The sequence below is a fragment of the Haliotis rufescens genome, unplaced genomic scaffold (assembly GCF_023055435.1).
Source record: "Haliotis rufescens isolate VD_foot unplaced genomic scaffold, xgHalRufe1.0.p SCAF_16, whole genome shotgun sequence".
NCBI lineage: Eukaryota > Metazoa > Mollusca > Gastropoda > Lepetellida > Haliotidae > Haliotis > Haliotis rufescens.
This window is the reverse complement of record NW_025963846.1, coordinates 29,595,099-29,610,639: the sequence shown is the minus strand read 5'-3', so window position 1 is coordinate 29,610,639 and position 15,541 is coordinate 29,595,099. Positions and strand designations below refer to the sequence as shown.

Sequence of the window (15,541 nt, the reverse complement as noted above, 5' to 3'; positions counted from 1 at the left end):
ACATGATAAACCCCAAGCACATGAACGTATTTCCGAAAAATAATATATTATGTTTGTACACAAGAAGACTCCAGAAGGGATTCTAAGTTAGATGCTCCGTGACTTGGTTGATAGCTGTCATCGCACTGCGCAGGCGTGGAGAGTGACGCTTTATACCAATCACTGGATTGTCTGCTCCTGTCTTGATTATTTACAAACTGTTGTCATAAAAGTGGAATATTGCTGAGTGAAGCGACATAATAAGAGTAAAATATAACAATGTGTATTTGTTTGAAAACCCTTCTCTTACAGTAGTTATGAATAACCACAGTTTGTGCAAGAAGAATGTTCAAAATTATCAAATTCCTCACATATAAAAAGCACTATACTGATGAAAAATAAACATTTAAGCTGAAGAACAAACATATCAAAAAAGCCTCTTTTAACATCACACAAACAAAAATCCAAATCCAAAAGAAAGATTCCAAATCTGCGTACTCTGACCACGTCCAACCCAAGATGGGATTGGACTCGTGAAGGTCCGGGGTAGAATAGGTCTTCAGCAACCCATGCTTACTGTAAAAGGCGACTATTCTTGTCGAAAGAGGCAACTACTGGAATCGGGTGGTCAGGCTCGCTGACTTGGTTGATGCATGTATAGATCCCAAATGCGTGGATCGATGCTCAGGATGTCAATCATGGGACTGCCTGGTCCAGACTCGATTATTTACAGACCGCCGTCATATAGTTGGAATATTGCTGAGCGCGACGTGAAACAAAAAAAACTAGATGGGTTTGATGTGGTCAGAGAAGGCAGATTTGGACCCCAAGAATTAAAAACAAAAATGAAAATAAACATAAAATAACAAAGGCGATAAGTGTGATAAAACGAAATAAATAACTACAAAAGGCACATGTCACACTTGGTATAAAATATGTTATGGACAGGGCCAGACTAACGCCGATTTTATACAGCTATCCCACCGACATATCAAGCCACATATATCAACTTGGATACAAAGACCTTCTAACGATATACTTAAAGTACATCGAATATCTGCTGAGATTCTTAGATTCTATTGAAAGACAAGTGTTCCCTATTAGCAACTTTTGAAGTCAATGCAGCATTAAGAATAACCTACGATTCGTCTTGTCCTTCTTTGATTTAGACCACACGGTCAATTCTTACATTTGATGGATTCCAAGAGAAACGCTTGAGCAATGTTTTAATCCCACCGCCAATTGAACATAAGATTAGTCTTGAATGCGGCACCTCAGTAAATTAATAAAGTTTTCTCTACCCCTATGTGTAATGAAATAAAGAAAAGTATTGCCATACTTTATAACATTACACATGGTGGTAGAGCAAACTATATTTCTTAAATAGTTGCTTTATAAAGTATAAAATATGACGTAATGTCCATCAGTATACGTGAATATCAGGAAACAGGCGACGGAAGGGGTTCACCTCCATTCTTTCTATTTGTCGGGCAAAATCATGGATATCTTTCTTTACTTTTGAGGGGGTAGTTCTTTATTCTGAACATTTTCTGTTAAAAACACCGACCAGTTCTTGTTTAATTCCTTTAATGCCAGGCGGCACCAAGGGTAATAACAAGTACCATCTTTTAACGTCTTTTGGTATGACGCGACCGGGGATTGAACCCCGACCTTCCGCTCTCTGTCAGCCCCTGCAGTTTTGTAACTGAAGGTAAAACGGATACAGAAATTATTGATATTCCGTAATATGCTGTTCAACTGATGAATGTTACCGGGACTTGAATTACATTTCAAATTATCTGAACTCTCGTTTGATTTTGAGTTTCAATCGGACGTCTCTCAAAAGATAATAGTTGCTGTTTAAAGTTGAAGGTTTGGTCTGCATCAGTTGAATATGATGAAATTTCCATCACTATACGTGTATCAGGCAGAGGACAACAGGCCACGCAAGGGATTCACCTCCATTCTTTCTATTTGTCGGGCCATGTCACGGATATCTTTCTGTACTTTTGACGGGGGTCGTCTTTTATTCTTGACGCTTTCTGTTATGAAGTCGTATAAATTCAATTTGTGTATTGGGATTGTCTCCCCGTCGACGTCGACAACCAATTTTGAAGCAGAACCGGCAGTTTGTTGGAGAGATATCCTCCTATTTGATATTTCTATTGGCTCTACATTCAGACGTTCAATAACCGCGTTTTCAACCATGTCTTTCATGACTTCATCTTGCCTCATTAGGGTGGAAATACATCCATCCAGTGATTCCACAGCACTGCTATACTCATCCAAGCCCACCTGGGCACTTCGTAGCACCGCGCTTTTTCTAATTGCTAACGCAAATGCAGCAATAAGCGCTACGACAGTAGCTACACCAAGTCCTAGTGATGCTCCCAACGTAAAGGGAGCGGCCAGCAAAGCAGCGGCACCAAGGGCAACCCCTCCCACCATGGCTCTGGTAAGATGTTTTCCATGAGAAGCCACCTCCACTGCTACGTCTTCAAGCCCTTCAACAGACTGGCGTTGCACGATCTCTTCATTGCGTGAACTGGTCAAGAGATCCTCCGCAAGTTTACGAGCTTCTTGTTTCTTACTGAGGAGAGTAAACACAATTAACTTCTTAGAATATACACAATCGTTCTCTTCATGACGGAAACATGTTTTTTTGTTTAACGCCATACTCAGCAAAATTAGCAACATAACGACACTTGTAAATTATCGAGCCTCACCATGTCAAACTAGTGGTTGATTGCACGAGGAAGGATCCACTCGTTTTGAGTACGATTACAAATGTTGAATGTACAATGCCGATTGGTTTTTTTCATCACTTTTTGTACTATTTTCTAACATGTTATTACTATAGGATTGCCCAGACGTTAGAGCTAGTTAGAAATTAATATTTCTTCATGTTTATAGACGCTTATTCTGTTCACTGAATTCCCCATTACTATATTTAGCTCTGTGTCTATAGATTCAGAGCGTGGTAACGCTCTCAACAAGACTATGACAAGAGGGGTGACTTTTCAGGTACAATCGAGCATGCTTTCCACCAGGAATTCAAACTCTTGCTCAGAACAACATTCAAGACCTCAGTTAAGTTTTCAAAAAGTTTATGTTGGACATGTAATTCCTTGTTTTGACTTGTCCCGTGTTTTCCAGGTAAACAGTTTATACGCTCGTCTTTGCCAACACCTGTTATCATCACTATTTTGTAGTGATTCATAAACGCATGCTCATCATTTAGTCGGAGTCGTACAATCGACTCCGTTTTTGCCAGAGATTTCTTTCGAAGATGGAAAGGGTTTGTCACTTTTGTTTGCATGGGTGCACAATCTTAAAAGTACTCATTTAGTTATTATTATCAATTCTTGCTTTATTTGGAATTATGTAACTAGCGCAGTCACAGATAAGAGACGATGCATATTTTCAGAAAGTGTTCTGTGCTTCTGACAGTCAAATTTCATTTTTGAACGTCACCCTTTTTTTGTCCTGTTCTGGTTGAGGTCAAATTTTACGTGCGCTTCATCTCAATTTGTAGCTGTACGACAATACTTGTACCAAGGACAATAGAGAAATATTTTACACACGCTTCAGAGAATTTATTGATTTGCAAGAAGTGAAACCATCGGACATACTCGTGTTTTTCCGGGACAAGTCGAATAGCGACTCGTGCCCCTCTCATGACCATTTTTGCGACCGGGTTCCGTCTTAGCGCAAACGGGCACACCTAAAACAGTTGTCAACTCGTTGCGTAATGGTTCACATATATTTCCCCATATATTATATATATTTCAGATGCAATTTAAAGCACATCGGGACATGCGGAATTATACAGTATGATTGACCACATTTTACTGTGTCTTGGGTATATTTTTAGATGCAAGACATATGTTAAATCAAAAATTGTTTCTGAGGGATTCTTTGACGAAGAACTTGAAATCATACGCGCATTCTGATTGGTTTGTCGTATTTTCGCACTTAACATTCATCGATAGGGGGACGAGTCTTCTTGTAGGTTACGGAAAGGGGAGAGTGGTGACGAATGGAAGTGAAACATGACCCGTAGAATGCCAGACGAACAGAGCAGAGAATTACTACATGTCAGGTATTTGTTGAGTGACTGGATTATTGTCATACAGCTGAGGTTTATGTAGTATTACAGAACTTTGTGTCATCATTGTGAAAATAGTTAGATAAATCTCTCAAACCCCGTCTTCATTAAGTCAAGCCGCACAAACAGTCCTGTTCTTCGATGAGTGACTTCAGGAATACTGGTGACCTCGATTCTACAGCTAATGAGTCACAGCTTATTTCAGAACTAGTGACCTTCAATGTCAGTATTATGTCGTATGATGTATGACCATATTGAGGGGCGGTCAGGTAGCCTAGTGGTTAAAGCTTTACCTCGTCACGCCGAAGACCGGGGTTCGATTTCCAACATGGTAACAATGTGTGAAGCCCATTTCTGGTGTCCCCCGCCGTGAAATTCCTGGAATATTGCTAAAAGCGGCCTAAAACCATACTCACTCACTCACTATGACCATATTGAATATTCAGCTGTTTCCACTCATACTATTTCTATAGTGACTGCCATATTGAATTTCTAAAAAAATAAACTCTATTTCATTTTTAAGAGGGTACAAATGTACAGAAAATGACAGAACATTCCAGGTAAATATGTGGACAAGTGTGTTTGAGTTCCGAAGTCAACCATGCTACGACCCGTGAAGATCCGGGTTAGAATAGGTCTTCAGCAACCCGTGCTTGACGTTAAAGGCGATCATGGTTGTCGTAAGAATCGACTAACAGGATCGGGTGGTCAGGCTCGCTGACTTGGATGATGCATGTCATTCCATTGTTCCAATTGCGAGGATGGATGCTCAAGATACCAATCACTTGATTGCTAGTGCGGCGTTAAACAAGAAACAAACTTACTAACCATGGTAACAGACAGACAAGGGGCGAAGACTCGTTACATTTACGATCTACGTATGCAACCAAACACAATGTTCAAATGCTAAGGCGAAAAGTATTATCAGCAGAGTGAAAGAGTCGGCATGTGTGAAATTACGTTTGAAAACAATAACTACCTGTTTGTACAAGCATATTATATATACCATTAAATTGCAATCAAAGAAAACTTAATCATTTAACAGATGTAGTCACGCAAATGTAATACACACCTGTTCAACCTTTCTGTCATCTCATCTGAATAAAATAAAACATTTTGAAGTAAACTTTTGCGTGGTCACAACCATAACGAATTTTATTCTATCTTTGTGCTTCCCTACCAGCTTATATATGATGTCTAGAATGGTCATGTGTGGCATATTTAGCGTTAAATGAAACATTACTAAACTAGGTAGCGACAATAGATATAAATTCCAATAAATAACAGCTCTACATAAAGCTGACAAAACTTACTATATTGGCCTTCCGGAATCCTAACTTCCAGAGTTATCTCCACCTTTTGACCTTTAATCTTTTCAAAGACGGACTCTTCCTGGAGGAGCTGCAGGATGATCTCACTGAGTTGTCCTTCCTTGGCTGCCTTCTCAACACAATGAAGGAAGTTGGCGTCGGTCACCTCGAGTTCTATCACCACGCTACCCCGATATACCCGTACGAGACTAGCATGCAAATTGTTGAAGAACTGTCGCAGACGCTGCAACACCCCAGTGTTCTGTAATACTATGACCATGCACTCTTCGGCAGCAATATTTCCGATGTCTATGCGTGCCTCAGCCTTAGAAACATCTGAAGTATATCAAACATGCATACACTGTCTGAAAACTGTTGCAACTGGACAACAAGACAAAGTGTACAGGATGAAGGGCACAATGCAAAACCATCGCATCCCAAACAAGACTAGGTAGATACTTATGAAAACAGAACCGTTAAAACACCACACAGCTTTAAGTATAATTATGTGTTAGGAGACCAAATGAAAATGAATATTGACTTATGTAGTTAGTTTTAATTTCTCACTTAAATTCAAGGCCACTGATGAACCTACAACCTTTCGACAAACATACCAGGTTTTGACTATTTTCATATAAGAACATAAAAGGAATTAAAATAGATTGTCATAGCGACTGATTTACGACATCCATTGTCTGAAGAACATTTATTTGCAAAGGCTCATTACCCTTGAGCCATGACATCTTTGTGCTGGTAATTGCTGTTATTTATAAGATGCTAATCCTAATTGTTAATCCCCATGTGCTAACCTGGCACATAGTGTCTTTTGTATGTATATATCTACATGTATAAAGTAAAACTGTATATACCGCAAGCCATCGTCTCCAAGTTGTCACTTCCTACTGAGAACCATACATCGGCCCCTTGCATATACGAGTATGCAAATTATTCATTAAGCAATTTCAGACTCCAATGAATTAGCTCTATTCTTAAGAGCTATATAGTTCTGAAAGTGGAATCAACCATGCTCGTGCTCATACAATCAACATCAGGTAGGCCTCTCACATGTGACACAACTAATAAGTGAATGTCTTACAAATCATGAACTGATTGGTGGTGAAATATATTCACATACACTCTACTGAGTGAAAATTTTAGAATATATTTCAATGCGTGAGTGAACATGTTCATCATTTAGTATGAAAAGGTACTATGAAAGGAATTACAGTAAAAAAAAAACAGTATTCACTAAGGTAAATGCGCAGGTTGATATACAGTTTACCCCAATTCCCAGAGGGGTAGGCACTTGGTTTTTGTCGGATACAAGATCATGATTAAGACCAGGCGTGAAAGGTCCATTCATTAGAAATGTTTCCCAAAGAGGGTACCCAACCAGTTGCATGAGTGCCGTTCTGAGGTGACCAATAGTGGGATTTCCTAAGATCTTTTTAAAACGGTAGCGAGAACTAAGATAGTTCTGAAAATTTAAATATATGCTTTGCAGTATATCTTTCACAATATTATTTTCACAATAAATTATTAAATTCCTTGCTTAGTTTAAAACGATACTGCGAAATCTAAAAAAGTTTTGAGAACGATAAATGTGTCCTGCACAGTTTAGAAATGTCTATGTGAAGTGTAAGGTAAGACGTTTAGGCATGTGAATCGGAATTTCTGTTCAGATGGCAAACTCAAAACAGGGTAATTTGGCCAAGTTTGGGTAAGTTCAACTTCAGCTTCAGGTAAGTCGATGCCCTGATATCGTTCAGTAACAATCAAATAGCCAGTTCCCTTCCACTGATTTAACCACCTGAACTAGAAATAAAGAAGACCCGAGAGACCGTCTCATCTGTGTCATATTTAGATCTATACATAAGGGTTCAGAAAGACAAAACAGTACCCACAAGGCTGTATGACAAGAGGGATGAAGCAATATTCCTACACCTCCACCCCTTACATTTCACAACTTTTGAGATACAATCGAGCATGCTCTTTCTACCAAGATTTCAACTCTTGCTCCACAGTCGTTTGATCAAGGTTACAACATTCAAGGCCTCAGTAACGCTTTCAAAAGTTGTATGGTAGACACGTTTCGCGGACATTTCAAAATGTGAAGCATAAGGTGGAAAAAATTATGTCCGATGCCATTCACTATTTCGAATTGTGTCGTATGTTCCCGCGTTTTTTAGGTAAACAATTGACTTGCCTTTGCATGGGTTTGACAGGCACCACCGTTTGGGCAGGATACCTTCACCTTTTCGCGAACACCCGGTACCATCACTATTTTTGGTGATAGTGATTCATAAACACATGCTGTAATCGGAATCATAATATTTTGGCAGAGATTTCTTATGAATATAAAAGGGGTTTGTCAATTTTATTGCACATTTCTAAATGATATTGTGAACTTTAGAGAGGGTTAGGGCTTTTGCGGCGTGCCATAGATTTGACCTGATGTGTTGGTAGCTTTAAACCACTATTGTAACTGTGCAGGGGCAGACGGTTTACTAAGAGACGCCGACAGCTAACATACTTACCTGCTTTACGAATCACAGGTCGTTTTATGATCACTACCGTGTCTTTAGGCGGACACAATTTAAAAGTGTTTCTTTGTCCTATTAGTTGAAAGGATACATTGTCAAACCCTCTTTTTGTAGATTTTACCGTCATCCTGTTGTTGGTACCAATTTGTAGATAACAAGGCGGACGCGAGTCTGCGGCACCCATCGCGTAATACAGTTACCTGTAACACCAGCAAAGATAAAAGACGTTTTAGATATTTTTAGTTATTCGTTTGTCACAAAAGATTTTGACATTTTGACCTAGCTGTATATTTGTAGTTGTAAAGCATTTACGTGGTTGGTTACGATGAATGTTTGTCATCGCCAATATAACCCTGTGTACAGACCCGGGAAGATCCTGGTTAGAATAGGTCTTCAGCAACCCCTGCTTGCCGTAAAAGGCGACTATGCTTGTCGTAAGAGGCGACTAACGTGATCGTGTGGTCAGGTTTGCTGACTTGGTTGATTCATGTCATGGTATCCTAATTGATTGGATAGATGCTCATGATCTCGCTCAGCGGTTGTCTGGTCCAGGCTCGATTTTGTAGAGATCACTGTCATATAGCTGGAATATTGCTAAATGCGGCAGTAGTTGTGTGCCCCACTACAGTAACCACTTTGGGTTCTGCTCATGCAGAAGATGGCGGCATGTCCGTTTCCGGGAGGCGTGCGCACCTCCAAGAGGGCGGCACATCCGTTTCCGGGGAGGAGGGGGAACCCAAAGAAGCGCTCGCACAATATGACAACGATAAAAAATTGAAAGACGCTTGTGTTAAATCCTGGATTATTATTTTTTTTTTAAAAAGATAAAAAAGAAGGGGTGATGGTGGTGGTGGGTGGGAGGTGGAGGAGGAGGAGGGAGGAGGAGGAGGAGGGTGGGGAGGGGGAGGGGGGAGGAGGGAATAGGAGGAGGGAGGGAGGGAGGAGGAGGAGAGGGAGGAGGAGGAGGAGTGGTTCGTTTTGGTGCCTGGCCTGCACCTCAGGTTTTCAAAAACGGACCGACCCCTGTGTTTCTTTTCCATAAGAAATGGATTTTACCATGGGAAAGAAAGCACAACCCCGGTTCAACCAATCAGAGCCCAGCGTGGCCTCTGATTGGTCCAAAACCGAGGCTTCTGATTGGTCAGATTTCGATCCGTTTTTTTTTCTTGGGTAGTCTTGGTGTTTTTAGGTAGACGGTCGGATGAATGCTAAAGGTGGACCGTCATGGGTAGACATGAACGTGATGTAGGTATGCCTACGTGATGTACTTCGTGTCTCCCCATGCAAATCGTGGTGTCATGTGTGTGTGTGTGTGTGTGTCTTCAAACAGACGTTTACGTTGATCAATAGGATTATTATTTATTCTGAGGTGTTGACACTCCTGTATGCACACATTCGTACTACCATTTGTGTTTCCATGTACACGTGATGTACTTTATGTCTTCAAACACACATGGTGTTCAAGACGTTTTTCCATAAGATTATTATTTATACCGAGGAGTTGGCACACGTGTATGCCTACATACGTACAGTCACACGTGTTTCAATGCAAACGTCATGTACTTCGTGTCTCCATGCAAACATCATGTCATGTGTGTCTCCATGCAAACATCATGTCATGTGTGTCTCCATGCAAACATGGTGTCATGTGTGTGTCTTCAAACAGACGTTTATCCATAGGATTATTTATCATCATTATATTTGTAAGGATAGAGAGAGATCGATAGACATACGTGGTGTTTGACTCGTGTCTCCTTGCAAACGTGATGCCACTCATGTACACAACCTGAAATACAACCATACACACATATTTTTGGCGTGTGCCTTCAAGAGGACTGGGGAGGGTGTGGGTTCTTTGTTTTGGATTGTTGTTTGGGTTGGCAAAGCAAAGGATGAAAGCTTTCTTTCGGAGAGATGGGTGGCCCTGAAAAGTGCCGTTTTGAAGAAGAAGAAGAAAATAACTTTTCTGCTGCTGTCCAAGAAGAAACATCATGTTCAATCTTGTTGCAAGACAAAGATCGTTCAAGCGGAACTTGATGCCATCTGGGTATATCAACTGGGTATGCCATCTGGGTGCCCTACGTGGCACAACTTGTGGGTCCAACAAAGAAAAGCTGGTTGGAAACAGGAAGTGGTAATAGTAATGAACGGAAACTTGAACGGGAAATTGAACTGGACCAGGAATCGGAATGGGAACAGGAACACAGGAAATGGGAAACGCCCTCCTAGTCAGCTGGCCATGCTACACAATTCGTGTTCCTCTGATTCACATTCTCCTCGCAGAGATAGTGTAGCTGTAGACCGGTTAGTTTGAGGTAGTCGCAGTGTGGGGACCACTTGTGGTGTTCCACCCAAGGATCGTCGTGGGACGCCCATCGTCTCAGCCACATGCCACATTGGAAACAGTACACGCCATCGGCACCCTGAGTGTAGACAAATGGGCCATCTCTTCAGCAGTCTGATTCATTTGCGTCGGCCACGCCTCAAACGAAGCGAGCCTTTTTCAAAGCGTAGATAATAGGGCGATGGTGTGTTAATGAGCGGCGACATCCCATCACCAGCATCTGTATTCTTACTCCAACATCCACGAGTATCTGCACTTTCAGTCACCACGTCTCCCTCACATGTCATCGTTCAGCTCTTCTTTGTTTCAGCCATTCTTGATGCGATGATGATGATTTTCTTCTTTTTTTTCACAAGTGACACTGACCCACTCAAGTAGTTGTTCTCTTGTTTTATAGGAGAGGAACCGGATCGAAAATCACTGCTAACTGATTGGTCCAAAATGCAGCGCGCTGATTAGTCCATTCTGGTGCCTGGCCTGCACCTCAGTTTTCCAAAACGACCCGACCCTTGTGTTTCTTTTCCATGGGAAAGAAAGCACAACTCGGCTCGGGTCCTGTCTTCTGATTGGACGGTGCTGTATTCTGATTGGTCGACAACCCAAGGCTCTGATTGGTCAGGTTTCGATCTTGTTTTGGGGAAGGGTTGTCTATAAATCAAACGTTCAGTCAATCTTATAGTACAGACGTTTATCAGACACTCATCGCCACCATGATGGACAAGCAGAGTAGACCCTATCGTTTAAAGAGGAAAGACACCACACCTTCCAGATGGTTAAGAACCACTAACCATACATATCGTTTAACCTTCAACCAAGACAACATGGACTACATACCACCGGACCAGGTTCCCATAGAACTGCTGTGTTTATTTGACAGGGTGATTGATGACTTTGATCAACAGATGTCAGGCCAGAAGGGAGATTGTATCGGTCTAGGTATCGACCATCCCGCATTGAACACACCCATACGGATTCCCTTTCGTCGTTTTGAAGATCTCCATGGGCTCGATATTTTGCATGCCATGGAAAAAGTTCAACAATTCAACAAAGACATCGATGCCACCATGGTTCTGACTTTGGTACACGTAGCAGATCCCGACAGGCTAGGATCAGGCAGTGGTCGTGTGAATAACGTGGTTGGACTTGAAGCATTTTTAACACGCAAAAAGAGCATTGTACGGATCAAGAACAAAGATCAATCCTGTTTGGCAAGGGCCCTGGTGGTGGCACAGCATTATGCCCAGAAGCCCAACCCTCTGACCCCAGAAGGGGAAACCCAGCGAGTGCCACTGATGAGAACGGATCGACGAACCAACGTTCAAGGCATACGGGCACGGGACTTGTTTCGGCGCCTTGGCATTCCTGAAGGTCACTGTCGGGGCCTGGATGACCTAGCACGCGTAAGACGCTCCTTGGCCGACCTGAATTATCAACTGAAAGTCTACAGTCAAGAGGTGGACAAGAGACTGATGTACAAGTATAATGAGGCTCCACCCAACGCCTACGTGCTGCATTTATACCATCATGATAACCACTACGATGTGATCACTTCCATGTCAGCCTTTTATGCGTCTAAACATTACTGGGAACACTGCGAACACTGCGACCACTGTAACAACCATCCCGAACTCCATCCCAGCACCAAGCAATACCGCTGACACCGTTGCCTCCATGCTAGTTTTTGCAGAACCAGGGAAGAGCACGGGATCCCTTGCTTGACATGTCAACGCTGGTTCCCAAATCAGCAGTGTTACACCCAATATCTTCAGTCACCGTCAGAGGGAAAACCCAGTGCCTGTCAATCGATTCACAGGTGCCCGACCTGTTTTCAGCTGGGTCGCGTCTTGGAGACCCCCCTGGCTTAGATGAAGAACAGCCCTGCTTAGTGTGTCGAGAACCCATGACCCCAGACCATCGCTGGAAGCCCCTGAGGAAGAGGAGGGGGAAGAGGAACAACATCAAATACGAGACAACGTCAAATACGTCTTCTATGATTTCGAATGGATGCAAGACACTGGGGATTACATACCAAATTTGTGAGAGGTGCAGTTAGCATGTGGACGATGTATCGGTGAAGCGACCAAGGAGTTGTGTGAACACTGTCCATGGAGAGAGGAAAGTTATGGTCCAAGCCGTGAGATTGTGTTTCAGGGCCCCGACACGCGATGCGATGTGTGTGTGTGGTTGACAACGCTGGCTGAAAAACCCAAGAAGAAGAAGAAGTACCAAGAGGAAGAGGAGGAGGGCAGCACACGCAAGGGGACACCATCATGGCTTGAGAAAAGAAAAAAGGATGGAACCTCTCAACTCATTCACCCACAAAACGTCAGTGACGTTCATCAACCAGGAGGAGGAGAAGGTGGAGGGCAAGGGAGAGGATGCCATGGAGGTGGACACGCCCACCATGTTGGAGGAAAAGGGGAAGGAGAAGACAAAGAAGACGAAGAAGAAGAAGAAGAAGAACACCACCATTGGGGAGAAGGAGGAGCTCATTTATGTGATGGCACATAACGCACGATCCTATGATTTGCACTTGATCCTGAAGGGCCTGTACCCACATTTTGTGAAACTCACCACCAAGATTCGAAAGGACAACGTATTTTACAGGTGACCCTGGGACGTTTGTGTTTCGAAGACAGTTTAAATTTCATACCCTACCCACTGAAAGCATTTGGACTAAATGAACTGAAGAAAGGGTATTTTCCACACTTTTTCAATACCGAAGCCAAACAGACATACAGAGGTCCCTATCCACCGGCCGTCATGTACGATCCTGATGGCGTGACTCCCGCGGAACGCACAGTTCCAGAAGGGGCCTTGTTTGACTTGCAAGAAGAACTCTTAGCACCTCCAGCACGCCAGGAATGGAGGTGAAAAAGAGTTCACATCTGGAGAGGGCCAACACCTGTACAGTGTGGATGGCTACGATCCAGCGGCAGGCACCATCTACGAATTCCTGGGGTGTTTCTGGCATTGGTGTCAGAAATGTCACAAAACCAAACGTGGAGAACCTCATCCCATCCTGGGCACATCGTTGGGAGCATGTTATACCAACACCCGCTACCGCCTGAATCTCTTGAACCAACACCCTGAGGTGAAACGGGTCGTCAACCTGTGGGAGCATGAGTTTAAAAAAAATGCAACCTGAGGATTCCGCTTTGCGTGCTTTCTTGCAGGAACCCCACTGTATCCAAGTCCCTGGTCCACTCAACCCTCGCGATGCCTTCTATGGAGGACACACCAATGCCACTCGATTATGCTACGAAGCCCAAGAAGGTGAAACCATCAAGTATATCGATATCTGTTCACTTTATCCTTACATTTGTAAGACCGGAGCATTTCCCACGGGACCCCAAACCCTTCTCCATCAACCAACTGTGGACACGTTGTTTGAACTGAAAGGACTTATACAATGTCATGTTCCACCCCCGAAACGACTCTACCATCCGCTACTTCCCTACTGATCGGGTGGTAAACTGCTCTGTCCTTTGTGCCGTACATGTGCCAATACCTGGTCAGGTTCCCCCTGCAAGCACAAGGACGAAGAGAGGTCATGGGTGGTTACATACGCCACCTTAGAACTCCATGAAGCTGTGAAGAAGTATGACTACCAGGTGCTTCAGATCTACCCCAGGACATGAATCCAGAGCTGGGCCATTCGTTGGGTGAGTTTACAGACGAACTTGACGGAAACATCATCAAGACGTTGGTGTCAGGAGGCCCCAAAAACTATGGCTATGAGTTAATGAAACCCAGACCCGATGGAACGCGTATGACCTCCAAAGTGCGAGTGTTCACCTTGAATTACACCTCAACTTTGACACCATGAAAGGACTGATACTTCGACAATGGCCTTGGAAGGAGGGGGAGAAAATCAGCTTGGATTACCCTCGTGAAATCATTCGTAAAGGACCTCGGCACGGGAACACTCTTGTGACCCGGCCCACCCGAAAAGACTACCGTACCGTGTACGACAAGCGACGCCTCTACAGCGAAACCACAGAGGTGCCTGTAGACACGCTCCCCTTTGGGTACAGAGACGACTAGATCATTTTATATGTCATATCATTGGGGTGTCACAACGGATCAAAAAAGAATCGACATGGACACCTACAGAAAAACTGATCGAAAACTGTCCAATCAGAAGCCTGGGATTTCGACCAATCAGAGGCTGCCTTTGCCCTGGACGGCCCCCTAATTGGTCAAAACGAGATTGTGCTTTCTCTCTCATTGAAAACACCATTTTCTGTGGAAAAGAAACACAAGGGTCGGTCCATTTTTGCGAAATTGAGGCTCAGACCAAGCACCGGAATGGACCAATCAGGAAGCAAGTTATCAGTGTCTTAAAACTGACAGACACTCTCCGGTCATCACTTTTCACTGAACAGTCCAAGCAACAACATCGTCCCTCTGATTGATGTTCCTCACGTTGTGTTTGCTGTTTGCGTTTTATATGGAAGAAACACGTGTTTGGAGAGAGTACCATAAAGTATTGACACACATCTGTGAAGACTTGGAAAGAAAAAACGAACAGAAAATCCAGACGATCATGTGTCGAAACTGATGAATGCCAAGATACAGAGTGACATGGGTGGTAAAGGGAGCAGTGGACATGACTGCAGGGTGGGGTGAAGTGTACGAAGATAAAGGCTGACGACCCGTACACCAAGATACGTTTCGAAGATGAAGAAACTGACTGAACCCAAGAAAGTACCATAGAAGAAGACACAGAAGATAAAAACTAATGCATGATGATGATCGTTGTTATACTGAAGGGTTTTTTTCTTGTTTGATTGACAGGACATCCATCCTTTCTTCCCCCGATGTCAGTTCAGTGCAGTCCATGTTAGAACAGTGGTGGGAACAAACCCCTCGGCAGCCAACCTATTCGCCGAATGCGCCTGTGATGATGACGACCAGTGACGGTGATGATCATGAAGCACTCAAGCTGACAGCCCTCCCTTCTGGACACACCCACCCCGTTTGATGCTTCTTGGTCACCAGCATCACCAGAGGATTTTAATGTCTTCTCCTCAGGTATGCCCATGTTTTGCAACGACGACGACAACATTGACGAGGAACCTTATGGAGAAGCTCAACTCACTTCCCTACAACACGAATGTAGTGTCTGCCGAAACAACAGCATGTTAAGATACATAAGCTGCAACAGAGTTCAAGTGATGTGTCATGTCTGTTTCAGGGAGGCCATAGACTGTACCTGTTTTACTGATGGGCCACTAACATGTTTGGGACCTGT

At 43.3% G+C, this 15,541-nt stretch overlaps 1 protein-coding gene across 1 annotated transcript in view; it reads right to left on the bottom strand.

The window, feature by feature from the left end:
- Positions 1 to 889: 889 nt before the first annotated feature.
- LOC125381029 overlaps positions 890 to 15,541 on the bottom strand; it is a 40,831-nt gene continuing 26,179 nt past the window's right edge. The window contains exons 2-4 of the mRNA XM_048397100.1: positions 5,401 to 5,733; positions 5,160 to 5,184; positions 890 to 2,569 (exon numbers count right to left, since the gene is read on the bottom strand). Of these exons, the coding sequence (XP_048253057.1) occupies positions 1,903 to 2,569; positions 5,160 to 5,184; positions 5,401 to 5,677 (969 nt within the window). The 5' untranslated portion in view covers positions 5,678 to 5,733 and the 3' untranslated portion in view covers positions 890 to 1,902. The remainder of the gene's footprint in view (positions 2,570 to 5,159; positions 5,185 to 5,400; positions 5,734 to 15,541) is intronic.